Source organism: Danio rerio, chromosome 6, assembly GCF_049306965.1.
Source record: "Danio rerio strain Tuebingen ecotype United States chromosome 6, GRCz12tu, whole genome shotgun sequence".
NCBI classification, from domain to species: domain Eukaryota; kingdom Metazoa; phylum Chordata; class Actinopteri; order Cypriniformes; family Danionidae; genus Danio; species Danio rerio.
The window spans coordinates 29,607,230-29,620,000 of record NC_133181.1 but is presented as its reverse complement, the minus strand read 5'-3'; the positions used below and the strand labels follow the sequence as shown (position 1 = coordinate 29,620,000).

Genomic DNA, 12,771 nt, shown 5'->3' with positions numbered 1-12,771 from the left:
GGGTAAAATGTTTGCCCACATTTAACTTGAGTTAACCATTACCTCAGTCTCTCAGTGCACTGGCAGCATTATGTCGTCTCTGTCTGTTCTTCCACCGGAATGTCTGCTAAAGCCTTTCCCTGTTCCTCAACGGCTTATGCTGGGACCAGGACCGTCCAATGTACCTGCACGGATCTCAGCAGCTGGAGCGCAGCCCATGCTGGGACACCTGCACACAGAAACCATTGAGGTATTGAAGTATGAGCTTATTAAGAGAATTCAACGTATAGCACACCCAATATTTAAAACGTACTATAACAGGGCCAAAAAAAAGATAATTAGTTTCACTTTATACATTTTGTAGACATTCTTTGACTATATAAGTACATTTACAAATACATGTCATTTAACTGTAATGAAAGTATTAGTATTTTAATACAAAATAGGTTAGAGTTTTTTTCTGACTTAATTGTTTAAGAAATTGTGAACAACAGAGCTGAAGAAAGAGAAGAATCAGAGCTTGCAGCCTTCAGTGAAACATAGGGGAGTCTCTGTCCTGGTTTGTTACTGGATTGCTGCCAGTGGTGTTGGCAATGTTGTCTGAACTGATGGGATTGTGAATGCTAAAAAGTACAGACAGTTTTAATCCATTATACCTAAAACATTATTCTTTCTAGTGAGCACCTGACTGGTAAATAATGTTTTTATTTCCAGCATGCTAATAATCCCAATCTTATATGGGGAAAGAAAATAAAAGAACGGCTGATTAAAACACAGACGGTCATAAAATGGCCTTCATGGAGTCCAGACCGTAATATTATGAATCCATTATTAAATCTAAAGAACAATTCTGGAAAGTGATGAAAAAGGCCTGATAAGAACATCAGAAAACTTCAGGACAGTCTCTTAAAAACAGTTGAGGTTGTTCTTGTTGCCAAGGGAGGTCACATAAGCTTCTAACATTGACTAGAAGTCATTTTGATTTGAAACTTGCTTTTTTTGTACACAATTCCATATATATTTTCTGTTTGTGTGTTAATAAAGAGGCTGATCATTAACATGTCCGCTGTAAAACTCGATAAGTTAACTCAAAGCGTTTAAGAAAACCGATTGCAAAAAACCGTTTGAGTTTTGAAACGAAATGGTTTGAGTACTGTAAACTTATTTATTGAAACCTATGCACATACTATTTGAGCTGATATCATCAAACATTTAGAGTATTAGTAACTTAAACAATTTAAGTTCAATTTTCAGATCTGTATGAGTTCAGTTAAATTTAATGACTCGAGTCCAACCCTATATAGCGTATATATATATATATATATATATATATATATATATATATATATATATATATATATATATATATATATATATATATATATATGGTGTATACAACCATATATATATTGAGTATAGCTACTCAAATGGTTTGTGGAAACAGATTGCGACAAATTGTTTAAGTTGACTTAACTCAAATTCCTCAAACCATTTGAGTAGCTATACAGTTTGGATATAATACATTTTATTACCTGAACATGAACATAAAGGAAAATTTAACATGTAAAATCAAGACATTACATAAAAAAGGTATTTTAAGATACATTTATTTTAATCAAATATTTATTTCAGTCAAGCATCAAGTACAAAACAAGCTATCATACACATGTTTGTTACATTTTTAATGTTTCAGATCATCAAAAAAAATATTGGTTAAAAATAGCACAAGTAAACGCATTATGCAGTTTTGAAATAAAAGATTTTAATATGAAGGGGAAACAAAATAGAAAAAACTGCATAGCTGTGTGTTGAGTGCGTGCCCCCTAAATCTAGTAACTGGTTGGGCCACCCTTAGTAGCTACACCTGCAATCAAGCATTTTCAATAACTTGCAATACAGTCTGTAACAGCACTGTAGAGGAATTTTAGCCCAATCATCTTTGCAGAATTGTTGCAATTAAGAACATGCTACAGCATCTCAATTAGATTCAGAAGTCAGAACTTTGACTAGGCCACTTCAAAGTCTTTATTTTGTTTTTCTTTAGCCATTCAGAAGTGGACTTGCTTCAGCTTGAGGTCACTAACAGATGGCCGGAAATTCTCCATTAGGATATTTTAATACACAGTAGATTTCATGGTTCCATCTATAACAGCAAGTCTTTCGGGTCTTGAAGCAGCATAACAGCCCAGGACCATCACACTACCAATACCACATTTTACTGTTGGTATGATGCTCTTTTTTGAAATGCAGTGTTACTTTTAGGTCACTCATAATGGGACACACAACTTTGAAAATGTTCAACATTTGTCAGGACAGTCCATAGAATATTTTCCCAAAAGTCCTGGGGATCATCAAGATGTTTTCTGGCAAAACTAAGAAAAAGCTTTATGTTCTTTTTTGCTCAGTAGTGGTTGTTGTCTTGGAACTCTGCAATGCCAGTCATTTTTGCCCAGTCTCTTTCTTATAGTCATAAACACACTTAAGTGAGGCATTCGGTTCTTTGAATGTTGTAGGCTTTTTTTCTTTGAGTCCTCATGGATGAGTTGCCTCTGTGCTCTTCGGGTAATTTTGATCAGCAGGCCACTCCTATAAGGTTTTAATTGTAAATAAGGGCTCTCCCTGTGGTTCGCTGCTGTCTCAAAGCTTGATGTCTAGTTTTTGAGGATCTTGTGGTCTACTTCACTTTGTCAGGCAGGTTCTTTTTTAAGTGATTTCTTGAGTGTGAATGGGTGTGGCAGTACTTTTGCAAACACTTTTTCACACAGGGCTATGTAGTTTTGGATTTTGTATTCCCTTAATAATAATAACCTTCATTCAAAAACTGCATGATTTACTTGTGTCATCTTTGACTGTTTAAAATTGTTTGATGATGTGAAACATTAAAGTGTGAATCAATAAGGGGGCAAACACTTTTAACACCACACCATGTTTGTATGCATGTATGTATACACACATGCTAAAAGGCTGATAGAAAGACAGTTAATTTTTGTATATGTTCAAAGGCATATTAGTAATTTATTATCATACAATATTTATCCTTTTAGATTAATTGGGAATTGTATTATTTTCATCTCTGTTTGTAATTTTCATTATTCAGTGTAAGCTTTACACACTGCAAAGTTAGTTTCAAACACTGCATGCATATCGATCAAATTATTCTCAAATTTCAGTCAACATATTCAGTCACATACACAAAAAAATCATTTACTGACACAAAGACCTTTGCAAAATTAATTAATCTTTTTACTTTTTGTATGCGGTTGTGTCAATGTTTATTCTCAAATTGTATTTCCATATTGGCTTTAACTGTGGGGTTTGTTTAAATATATACATATGTACCTGAAATTTGAATTAGTTTAAATTGTGAACTAATATTCAGTGTTTATTTTTCTAGCGATATCAGTTAGCATAAAACTTAAGTAGAACTTAATTTAATCAAATCAAAAAAAATAATAAAAATCTAAAATGAGAAATTGCAAATCAGAAGGACAACTAATCAGGATATTTGAATCAATACCCAGTCTGACTCACAATAAAATAAGATGGGGCCTACTTTAGCATGCACTCAAAAAATGATTTTTGCTGCTTGTTCAAACTACTAATTTAAAAATTGAGTGGAATCAATCCAATTCTTGATAGGTTGAATCTTGATGAATTAATTGTTTTATGGAGAATTTGAAAAAACAGCCAAGTTAACAGTCAATTTATGTGTGAAGAACATGAAGGAATTGTGGGGAAGCCAGCATTTTTTTACAGTGTATCACCATAGATTTATTACACAAAAATTAAATCCATGGTCATCAAGGATCTTCAAAATATCGTTTATCCTTTGATGCTTCATAAATGAAAGTAATAAGCAATTGGAACAACATGATAATGATGTAAATGATGGCAATATTCATTTCATGTTAAATTATTATCCCTTTAAAACATCTGCATCTTAAGTAAATAAACGACTAATTACATTGTATCTATTGAAGTAGGCATTCTACAAGTTAAAGTAGCTTGTATGAGAGATCTTGGAAATAAAATGAGACTGTTTTATTAATAATTCGTTCTGATTTTGCTTTCAGATTATGAATCAGATAAAGAGCGGCATTCAGTATGCGTTTCAAACCAAAAACCGAGTGACTCTTGCCGTGAGTGGACCGGGTCATGCTGCGATGGAGTGTGCCATCTTTAACTCCCTGGAGCCTGGAGACAAAATCCTCATAGCAGTCAATGGCATATGGGGAGAGAGAGCTTCAGAGATTGCGGAGAGGATAGGTATTGATGATAAAAAGCTTAAAACTAAGAGTTAATAAAATGATTCAGAACATCATTCATGTATATATCAAATACTCTTGATCAGGTGCCAAGGTGAACACAGTTGAAACCATGGCTGGGGGGTATTTAACAAATGAGGAAATTGAGAAGGTAAACAGTTCTTTGATTAACCATGACTACATAAAAGAAACATTCCACTTTTCTTTTTTTTTTTTGTAAATTAGCTCATTTTACAACTTCCCTAGAGTTAAACAGTTAAGATTTATTTTTCAATCCATTCAGACAAACTCTGGATCTGGTGGGAGAACTTTTAGCGTAGCTTAGCATAAACCATTAAATCAGACTAGACCATTAGCATCTTGCTCAGTTTTAAAAAAAAAGACTTTAATAATTATGTTAAAAGCTTGACTTTTCTGTATTTAATTACATTGTGTGCTAATGCTATTTTATAGGTTGATATGGCCCAGATTTGGCATAGATTTGGCACAGCAGGCATTCATCTGGCACTGGCATAAAGCATGTGGGCCAAACATGACCCTAGTTTGGCAGAGGTGGCACACAATACTTGGTAAAAGGTAGTATTTGGCCCAGATGTTAATAATTGATATGTGGGCCATAAGTTTGGCCTATCTTGACCCACATTTATGATACATTTTTATTATTTTCAAATAAAGAAAAAAACTCTACCAATCAGGTCGCTTTGAGAAAAAGCATGCCCATGGCACACTTAACGCACAATGATTCATGGGTTTATCAATTTTATTGTAGTCATGAAACACCAACCATATCTGGCCCAGTTCAGGCTCTGTCATGGGTTTTTAACTTGGCTGAGACTTGGCACAGATATGGTCCATGTTTGGCCCTTGTCTAAAAGCCAGACTTGGTCCAATCATATACCGTAATTCACTGCTGCATGTGGGCCATGCAAAAGCTGATTGTGTGGGGCAGAGCTGGGCCAGAGATATTTTGCTATGTGGGTACCCAGGTAACAAAGAACTCTGGCCCAGATTTGGCATTTGTCCAGCACTGGCTTACAGCATGTGGGCCAAACATGGCCCGGGTTTAGCAGAGGTGGCACTGACTTTAATGCCGCACACAAGACTAGGGCCAGATATCAAATGTAGTATTTGGACCAGATGCTAAAAATTTAGAAGTGGGCCACATATATTTGGCCTATCTTGACCCACTTATAAAACATTTAAATTTTATTAGAGTAAAGAAAAAAATTCTACCAATCGGGTCACTTTGAAAAAAAGTGCAGACATAAAGCAAAATGCTTCATGGGTTTATTAAATTCACTGCAGTTAAGACACAAAAACATATCTGGCCCAGTTCAGGGTTATTACCTTGGCTGAGACTTGGCCCAGATATGGTCCATGTTTGGCCCTTGTATAGAAGCCAGACTTGGTCCAATCATATACCGTAATTCCCTGCGGCATGTGGGCCAATAATAATTAAGAAACTTTGCTGCCTTACCACAGCTGTACCAGGCGGAATGATATTATGCAGTACCTGAAAGTAGTCCCCAGCTAGGTAACATCACTGCGTAAAATCCATGTGCCTGCTGCTCCCACCAGAACCGGAGATCAGCTGAATGGATTGAAAAATGGTTAAACAAACACTTGCAAAATATGCCTATTTCCAAAAACCTGGAGTGTTTCTTTCAGCTTGTTTTGTCCTGTGTTGCAGGCATTAAACAAATACAGGCCAGCAGTGTTCTTCCTCACACATGGAGAATCGTCCACAGGAGTGGTTCACCCCATAGATGGCATAGGCCCACTTTGCCGCAAGTGAGAACTAATCTCGTTATGAACTACACTGAGATTTAAATTAAAAATCATCAAAATCTTTCTTTTTTTCCCCTAATTTATTATGAGGTAGCCATATACTTTACCCATATTAAAATTCACCTTTGTCTAATTTATTCTTGCTCTTTTTGGTGAAACAGAAAAAAAAAAAAAAAAGATTGTTGACATGTTGAACTGAAGAGATGTGTCCAATTGAATAATGTCTAGAGTGGGAATGTACTTCACACATTACCTTATGCCATGACAAAGAAAGAGATCATTAACTAAAGCAAAGATAGAAACGAGACTGAAAAATGAACTGAAGAAACCTTCATTCATTCATCACAGTCCCTTTCCTAATCTGGGGTTGCCAAAGTGGAATGATGGATTGCGGATGCGTATGCCCTTCCAGCTGCAACCCTGAGAAACACCCATACACACTCAATCACACACATACACTACGACCAATTTAGCTTACCCAATTCACCTATAGCTCATGTCTTTGGACTTGTGGGGCAAACCGGAGCACCCAGAGGAAACCCACGTGAACATGGGGAGAACATGTTAACTCCACACAGAAATCCCAACTGAGCCAGTAGAAGTTCGAACCAGCGACCTTCTTGCAGTGAGGCGATCATGCTACCTACTGCGCAACCAGGTTGCCCTAATTGAAGAAACAAAGGGTCTTAAATATACAAAGTAATGATTTACTAAACTGAAACAAGAATTATAATAATAATAATGATAGGGAGAAAAACAGAAAAAGAAACACAAGTTAGGGCAGACAGGTGGCAAAAGTAATTTTTTTTTATAATTAGTTAACAAAATATTACATTAAATTATTATTTATTATTTTTTATATATATATATATTTCTAATACTTTTTAAACATTTTAACAAAATGACAGTCACACAAACACAATGTAAATTACACAGGAACAATAAAAAAAATCTGTTGGCTGTAAATAAATGTTTCTTTATAAATATACATATTTAATTAAATGCATCCCTTCAAAGATTGCAGGTTTACAAGCAATTTATGAATAAACAGTTTCTGTGTTTCTGTTTCAGTGCACTAAATCAAATAGCAAGTATAATTTTTAATTTTTATTAATTTATTAATTTAACAGATCCCTATAAAGATGACAGATGAGCCCTTTAACATGGCAGCATTTTAACTTGTATTACATTTCAAAATATATTTAGTATGTCAAGTCACACAAATATTCAGTTTTATACAGTATATTTATAAATATATATTCCTACTTACTTTGAATAAATACTGTTCTGTCCCTCAGGTACAGCTGTTTATTTCTGGTTGATTCAGTAGCAGCATTGGGAGGTGCTCCTATCTGTATGGATGAACAAGGTATCGTCACACTTTATTCTGTGGTAGCACAATCCTTAACTTTGGTCCTTAATTTAAACGTATATTTTGTATCTGCAGGTATTGATATTTTGTATACTGGCTCTCAAAAGGTCTTGAACGCCCCACCAGGAACTGCACCAATCTCCTTTAGCGAGAGAGCATGGTGAGTCAGAGACAAATAAACAAACACTTTTAATATGAATATCTCATACTTAAATATCTTACATCTTTTTTTTTGTTTTGGAAAACAGCCACAAAATATTTAATAGGAAAACAAAACCAATCTCTTACTTCTTGGACTTAAACTGGTTGGCGAATTATTGGGGTTGCGACGACAAGCCTGTGCGCTCGTAAGCACCATTTACAACATTTATATATAAATATAACTGATTATTAAAGACTAGATGCCTCACTCGTGTTATGTCAATCAAACAAAGCAGCCCAAAATCATGTTTACATGGACAGATTTGAACCTTTTTCTCAATCATTAAAAAAATGAAAGAACATTGTTTTTTTTTTGTACAGCTATCACCACACTGGACCTGTATCTTCTTTCTACGCTCTGCGGGAAAGTCTGGCCATCCTTGCAGAGACTGTAAGATCAAATACTTCTACATACAAGGCTACACAGGGTCATTTATGCATCAATAATCATGAATTTTAAGGGTATAAGTATAAACTGTATTGTATAAGCCCCATTCTGCGGTGATTTCTTGGTATCAAGTACTGTAACTGCTTAAAAAATATCACGTAGGACTGAAGTTATATCCTATAGTCTTTGTTTAAATACATGGAACATTTTCATAGAGTTTCATTCAGTTTTTCTACAATTAACTTAAATAGCATTTATAACAAATCCTAAAGTCCTTAAAAATGTTGTTCTATCTATGCATCAAACAACAAAAGCAATCAATATTCAGTTAAAGTCAGAATGATTAGCCCCCCTTTGATTGTTTTTTTCTTTTTTAAATATTTTCCAAACTATGTTTAACAGAGCAAGGAAGCTTTCACAGTATGTCTGATAATATTTTTGTCTTCTGGAGAAAGTCTTATTTGTTTTATTTCAGCTAGAATAAAAGCAGTTCTTAACTGATTAAACACCATTTTGAGGACAAAATTATTAGCCCTTTTAAGCTAATTTTCTTTTCTGCAGAATAAACCATTGTTATACAATAACTTGCCTAATTACTCTAACCTGCCTAGTTAACCTAATTTAACTTAGTTAGGCCTTTAAATGTCACTTTAAGCTGTATAGAAGTGTCTTGAAAAATATCTAGTCAAATAGTATTTGCTGTCATCATGGCAAAGATAAAATAAATCAGTTATTAGAGATGACTTATTAAAACTATATGTTTGGAAATGTGTTGAGCAAATCTTCTTTCCGTTAAACAGATTTTGGGTAAAAAATAAACGGGGGGCTAATAATTCAGTGGGGCTAATAATTCTGACTTCAACTGTATATGTTAGAAACAAAACCTTTTTTGTCAACTTTTTTAAAGATTATATAATTTTTTCTAGAGTTACTTTTATCAAATACTTCAGTTTTTTTTGTTGTTGTTGTTCTTTGCACCAGAATTTTCTCTAAAGCCATTTTCAATGTAAATGAATTTACAATATTATATACAAATATATTTATAGACCTTTTCAGTAATACTTCTTTATTTTCATTCTATATCGCTAATCCTACCTAATACCTAAAGCTAACTTTTTTGTTTAACTTTTGAAACTACCTTAATAACTATTAATAAGGATCAAATTAGGAGTTTGTTAAAACAAAAGTGCTAGATAACCGTTTATGCAAACCTGCCTTAATTTTCATCAAAAATACTTCTTGTTATTAGTTGAAAGTCTCTTCATATCCTGACAGCAGTCATTAAATTAAGTGGTTCAATGTATTTATATGTATTTTAATATTCAGTGAAGGGTGTAGAACCAAGAACAATGTGTCCAATCAAACATTCAGTTTGAGCATCACCATAGCATTCTGTTAGCAGAAAAGATTGCATTCAGAGTCACAGTTCAGACAAAGAATGGCAGGCAAACATCAACAACCTATACGTAGCTTCTTTTGAAAAGTTTGATAATTACTAAATGCACTATAATATATTCTTATGGGATGTATTGTAGTGATGTTGTCTAGTTCACATTCATTATTTAGAAAGTGTGGCTTTGAATGACGATTTGCAGGGTGGGACGTAGGTTTTCAATGCTATTAGGCTAACGCTAGTATTTTTCAAGTTCTCCTATTGCCCCTTTAAGAGCTTCAGAAGGTCATGGAGTCATGAAATATTTCAAATGTGTAGAGAAAGGAAAATAATGCAAACGTTTGTTCCTCCTTTTTTTTTGTTTTTTTTGTTTAACAGGGTCTTGAAAACTCATGGAAACGGCACAAAGAGGTTGCAGAGTACTTCCATAAAGGCTTAGAACAAATGGGTCTAAAACTGTTTGTGCAGGATAAGGTTGGCACATCATAACAGGCCTTATATAAGATACATATCAAATAAGCACTGAAAAAAATATTGTCTTACAGAAAGCAAGACTCCCAACGGTGACAACAATAGTAGCTCCGCCAGGATACGACTGGCGGGAAATTACAGGGTACATTATGAAGACCTTTAACATTGAAATCTCTGGCGGTCTGGGTCCATCTGCAGGCATGGTGAGAAGATATTGTTTTTTAATAATCAAATATGATAAACATCTGGACAATGAAGCATTCTGGAGACTTGTTCTGGTGAATAAATGTTATCGGAATTTTTTTATTTTTTATCTCACATTACGTTACAGGTTTTGCGTGTAGGGTTGATGGGATGTAACAGCAACAAGGCCAATGTGGATAAAGTGTTGGAGGCTTTGGCTGATTCTCTTAAACACTGCCACAAGAGCAGAGTCTGACAACATTCCTCAATGAAAAGTCTCATTGCTGACACAACATCATCAGAAAAAAATTTAACTGTACTTTGAAATTGTATGCCATCCAACTTGAGTGAATAAAAGGACTAATCAACATGAGTTTGATGTTTCAGTTAATAAAATACAAATAATTTTTTAGTCAAAAAGACTTGAGATGTTTAAAAACACAAACCTGATATATTAGGACCCTGCGCCTCGTGTGTCAAAATAAACACGGTCAATAAGTTAATAAGAGCGATGAGAACTGAATTTAGACGTTTGTTGGTTAATATTGTAATAATGTAGTCTCAGAGACTTTATTTTGGTGGATACAACAGCCAGCTTCTTAAAATACGCTGCTTTAATGAACAGTTACATTTAGACCGATAGAGAGCACAAATGTCTGTCAAACACAACATAAGTGCCATATATTCATATATTTTCATATATTTCATTGACATGGATTTGGCAGCCTTAGTAAACATGACTGAAGTCTAATCTGCTTCGTTTATACTCAAAGAAAAAAACAAACAGACAAAAAACTGTCTGATTGACAAAAGCTACCCTTTAATTAAAATTAAACAGTTTAACCTGGGATAGAAATCTCACTGAGAAGTGTAAAGCTTTGACAGTTCCCTTTTCCATCATTTGGCCAATAATGGAGAGTTTGAGTGACAAAACACTCTAAAGATTACAGTTGCAGAAATGCAAAAATGTTAAGTGTTAGGGTACATAATCGTAAATAAATGAATGAAACACTTGTAGTATCGGGGAATACATCAATTTCAGTAGTTTTATCACCCATTTTCAGTTGTTTTCTCTCTCATTAAAAAAGAATAAACAATACAGAATTATTTTCCCAGATTTCTTTGATAATATGTATCAAGGGTGGAAATTGGGTAAGTTGAATTTTTAATTCAAAACAAGTATAAACAGATTGCAAATTGTTTTTTTTAAGATGGATGATAATAAAGTTGCATTTTAAACTGAAGTATTTTTTTCATGTTTATTTCTTTATTTTAATAATTTATTTCCTATGTCATAACAATATTTATAAAACTGTAATAACCTACAGTTTAAATGCACATTTGTAAACCTATACTTTGTAGTAAAATAGTATGGTGAGCATTTTGACAAAATTGTTGGAAATATTTTTGGTACATTAAAAAGTGTGGTTCGACAACATCTAACAAGCTAATCCAGCAAAGATTTGTGCTTAAAATATCAATAAAATGCAGCATTTAATCATCATAATAGAATAGAAAATGAGGCAAATAACTGCAAAAATGTCCACCCCTTCCAATACGCTGACTATGGGCCTGCATAAATAAATAAATATAGATTCTTTTTTAATTAGCCAGTAACTACACATGTGATGTGTGCCCTGCTAGGATTCTCTCTTCATGCTGATTGTCCACCTAGCAGTTCAGAAATTAATTGAGTCATTTAAAATCACTTTTTAAATGTTGTTCAAAGATTCCAAATAAACATTTCTAAATAGCTAAATTTGTTGGAAAGACATTTTTGAAAATAAAGTTGAAAGGAATTAAGAGCTGAAAAGTTGCTAAATCTAGCAACAAGAAAGCAGGGTAAGTTAAGCCCATTTAACTTTTTTTAACACTTTTTTTATTGATTAAACAGGGGAGTACAGAATTATACAACAGTATATAAGGTAATTAACAACACAAATTTATCTTGTACATTAAGCATATTTTTCAGGAGTTGGGATGTCTTAATAAATTTGGTATTACTCAGTATAGAAGTCAGGGAATCATAAAAAATGTTTAGATCAATAAAAAAATTGTTTACAATTTGGTACAGTAAGCATACATTTTAATTTGTGAATGTGATACTTTCTAAATAAAATAAGTATTGTTATTTTGTCCATTTCCAATAATCCAGAGTTGCAATCCATAAATAAAACCATTTTATCAGTTATTATTTATAATACACTTTAAAAAGTAATAAGGAAACTTGGGACCAAAACCGTTTTTTGACAAAATCATTGCATGGATAATATCTATGTAATATATATACATATATATATATATATATATATATATATATATATATATATATATATATATATATACATATATATATACACATATATATACATATATATACATATACATATATATATATATATATATATATATATATATATATATATATATATATATATATATATATATATATATATATATATATATATATATATATATATATATTTTAATTCTTTTACTTTATTAGGAATTACGTATTTTTTATTATCTGACCAGATTTTTTGAGGAAAATAGAATGAAGGAAATGCTTGTTTTCATTTAACCATTGCTATTGGAGGAACACTTTTAACTGCAGTTAGGAGTTTCTGATATAATTGTTATTATTTTTTTATCCATGACAGAAAGGCCCTTAATAGTAAGCTGTGGAAGAGAGACAGATACATGGTTATATATTTTTGTAGTTTTAATAAAG

General features: G+C 33.0%; 1 protein-coding gene and 2 long non-coding RNA genes across 3 annotated transcripts in view; 1 reads left to right on the top strand and 2 right to left on the bottom strand.

Moving 5' to 3' along the window:
• The window catches only part of LOC141386283 (uncharacterized), an 8,607-nt gene extending 8,399 nt beyond the window's left edge, over nt 1–208 (bottom strand). The window contains exon 1 of the long non-coding RNA XR_012407971.1: nt 43–208. This is a non-coding gene — a long non-coding RNA (uncharacterized lncRNA). The remainder of the gene's footprint in view (nt 1–42) is intronic.
• agxta (alanine--glyoxylate and serine--pyruvate aminotransferase a) overlaps nt 1–10,413 on the top strand; it is a 10,424-nt gene extending 11 nt beyond the window's left edge. Inside the window, 11 exon segments of the mRNA NM_001002331.1 lie at nt 1–229; nt 4,053–4,245; nt 4,331–4,395; nt 5,935–6,035; nt 7,331–7,401; nt 7,480–7,564; nt 7,653–7,751; nt 7,927–7,996; nt 9,765–9,860; nt 9,932–10,060; nt 10,189–10,413. The exon segment at nt 1–229 is cut by the window's left edge and continues 11 nt beyond it. Of these exon segments, the coding sequence (NP_001002331.1) occupies nt 71–229; nt 4,053–4,245; nt 4,331–4,395; nt 5,935–6,035; nt 7,331–7,401; nt 7,480–7,564; nt 7,653–7,751; nt 7,927–7,996; nt 9,765–9,860; nt 9,932–10,060; nt 10,189–10,296 (1,176 nt within the window). The 5' untranslated portion in view covers nt 1–70 and the 3' untranslated portion in view covers nt 10,297–10,413.
• LOC141386284 (uncharacterized) lies at nt 5,758–7,385 on the bottom strand. The gene is made up of 3 exons (XR_012407972.1): nt 7,303–7,385; nt 6,511–6,696; nt 5,758–5,835 (listed from the first exon to the last, which is right to left on the bottom strand). It is a non-coding gene; the product is annotated as an uncharacterized lncRNA (long non-coding RNA).
• Nucleotides 10,414–12,771: the final 2,358 nt, after the last annotated feature.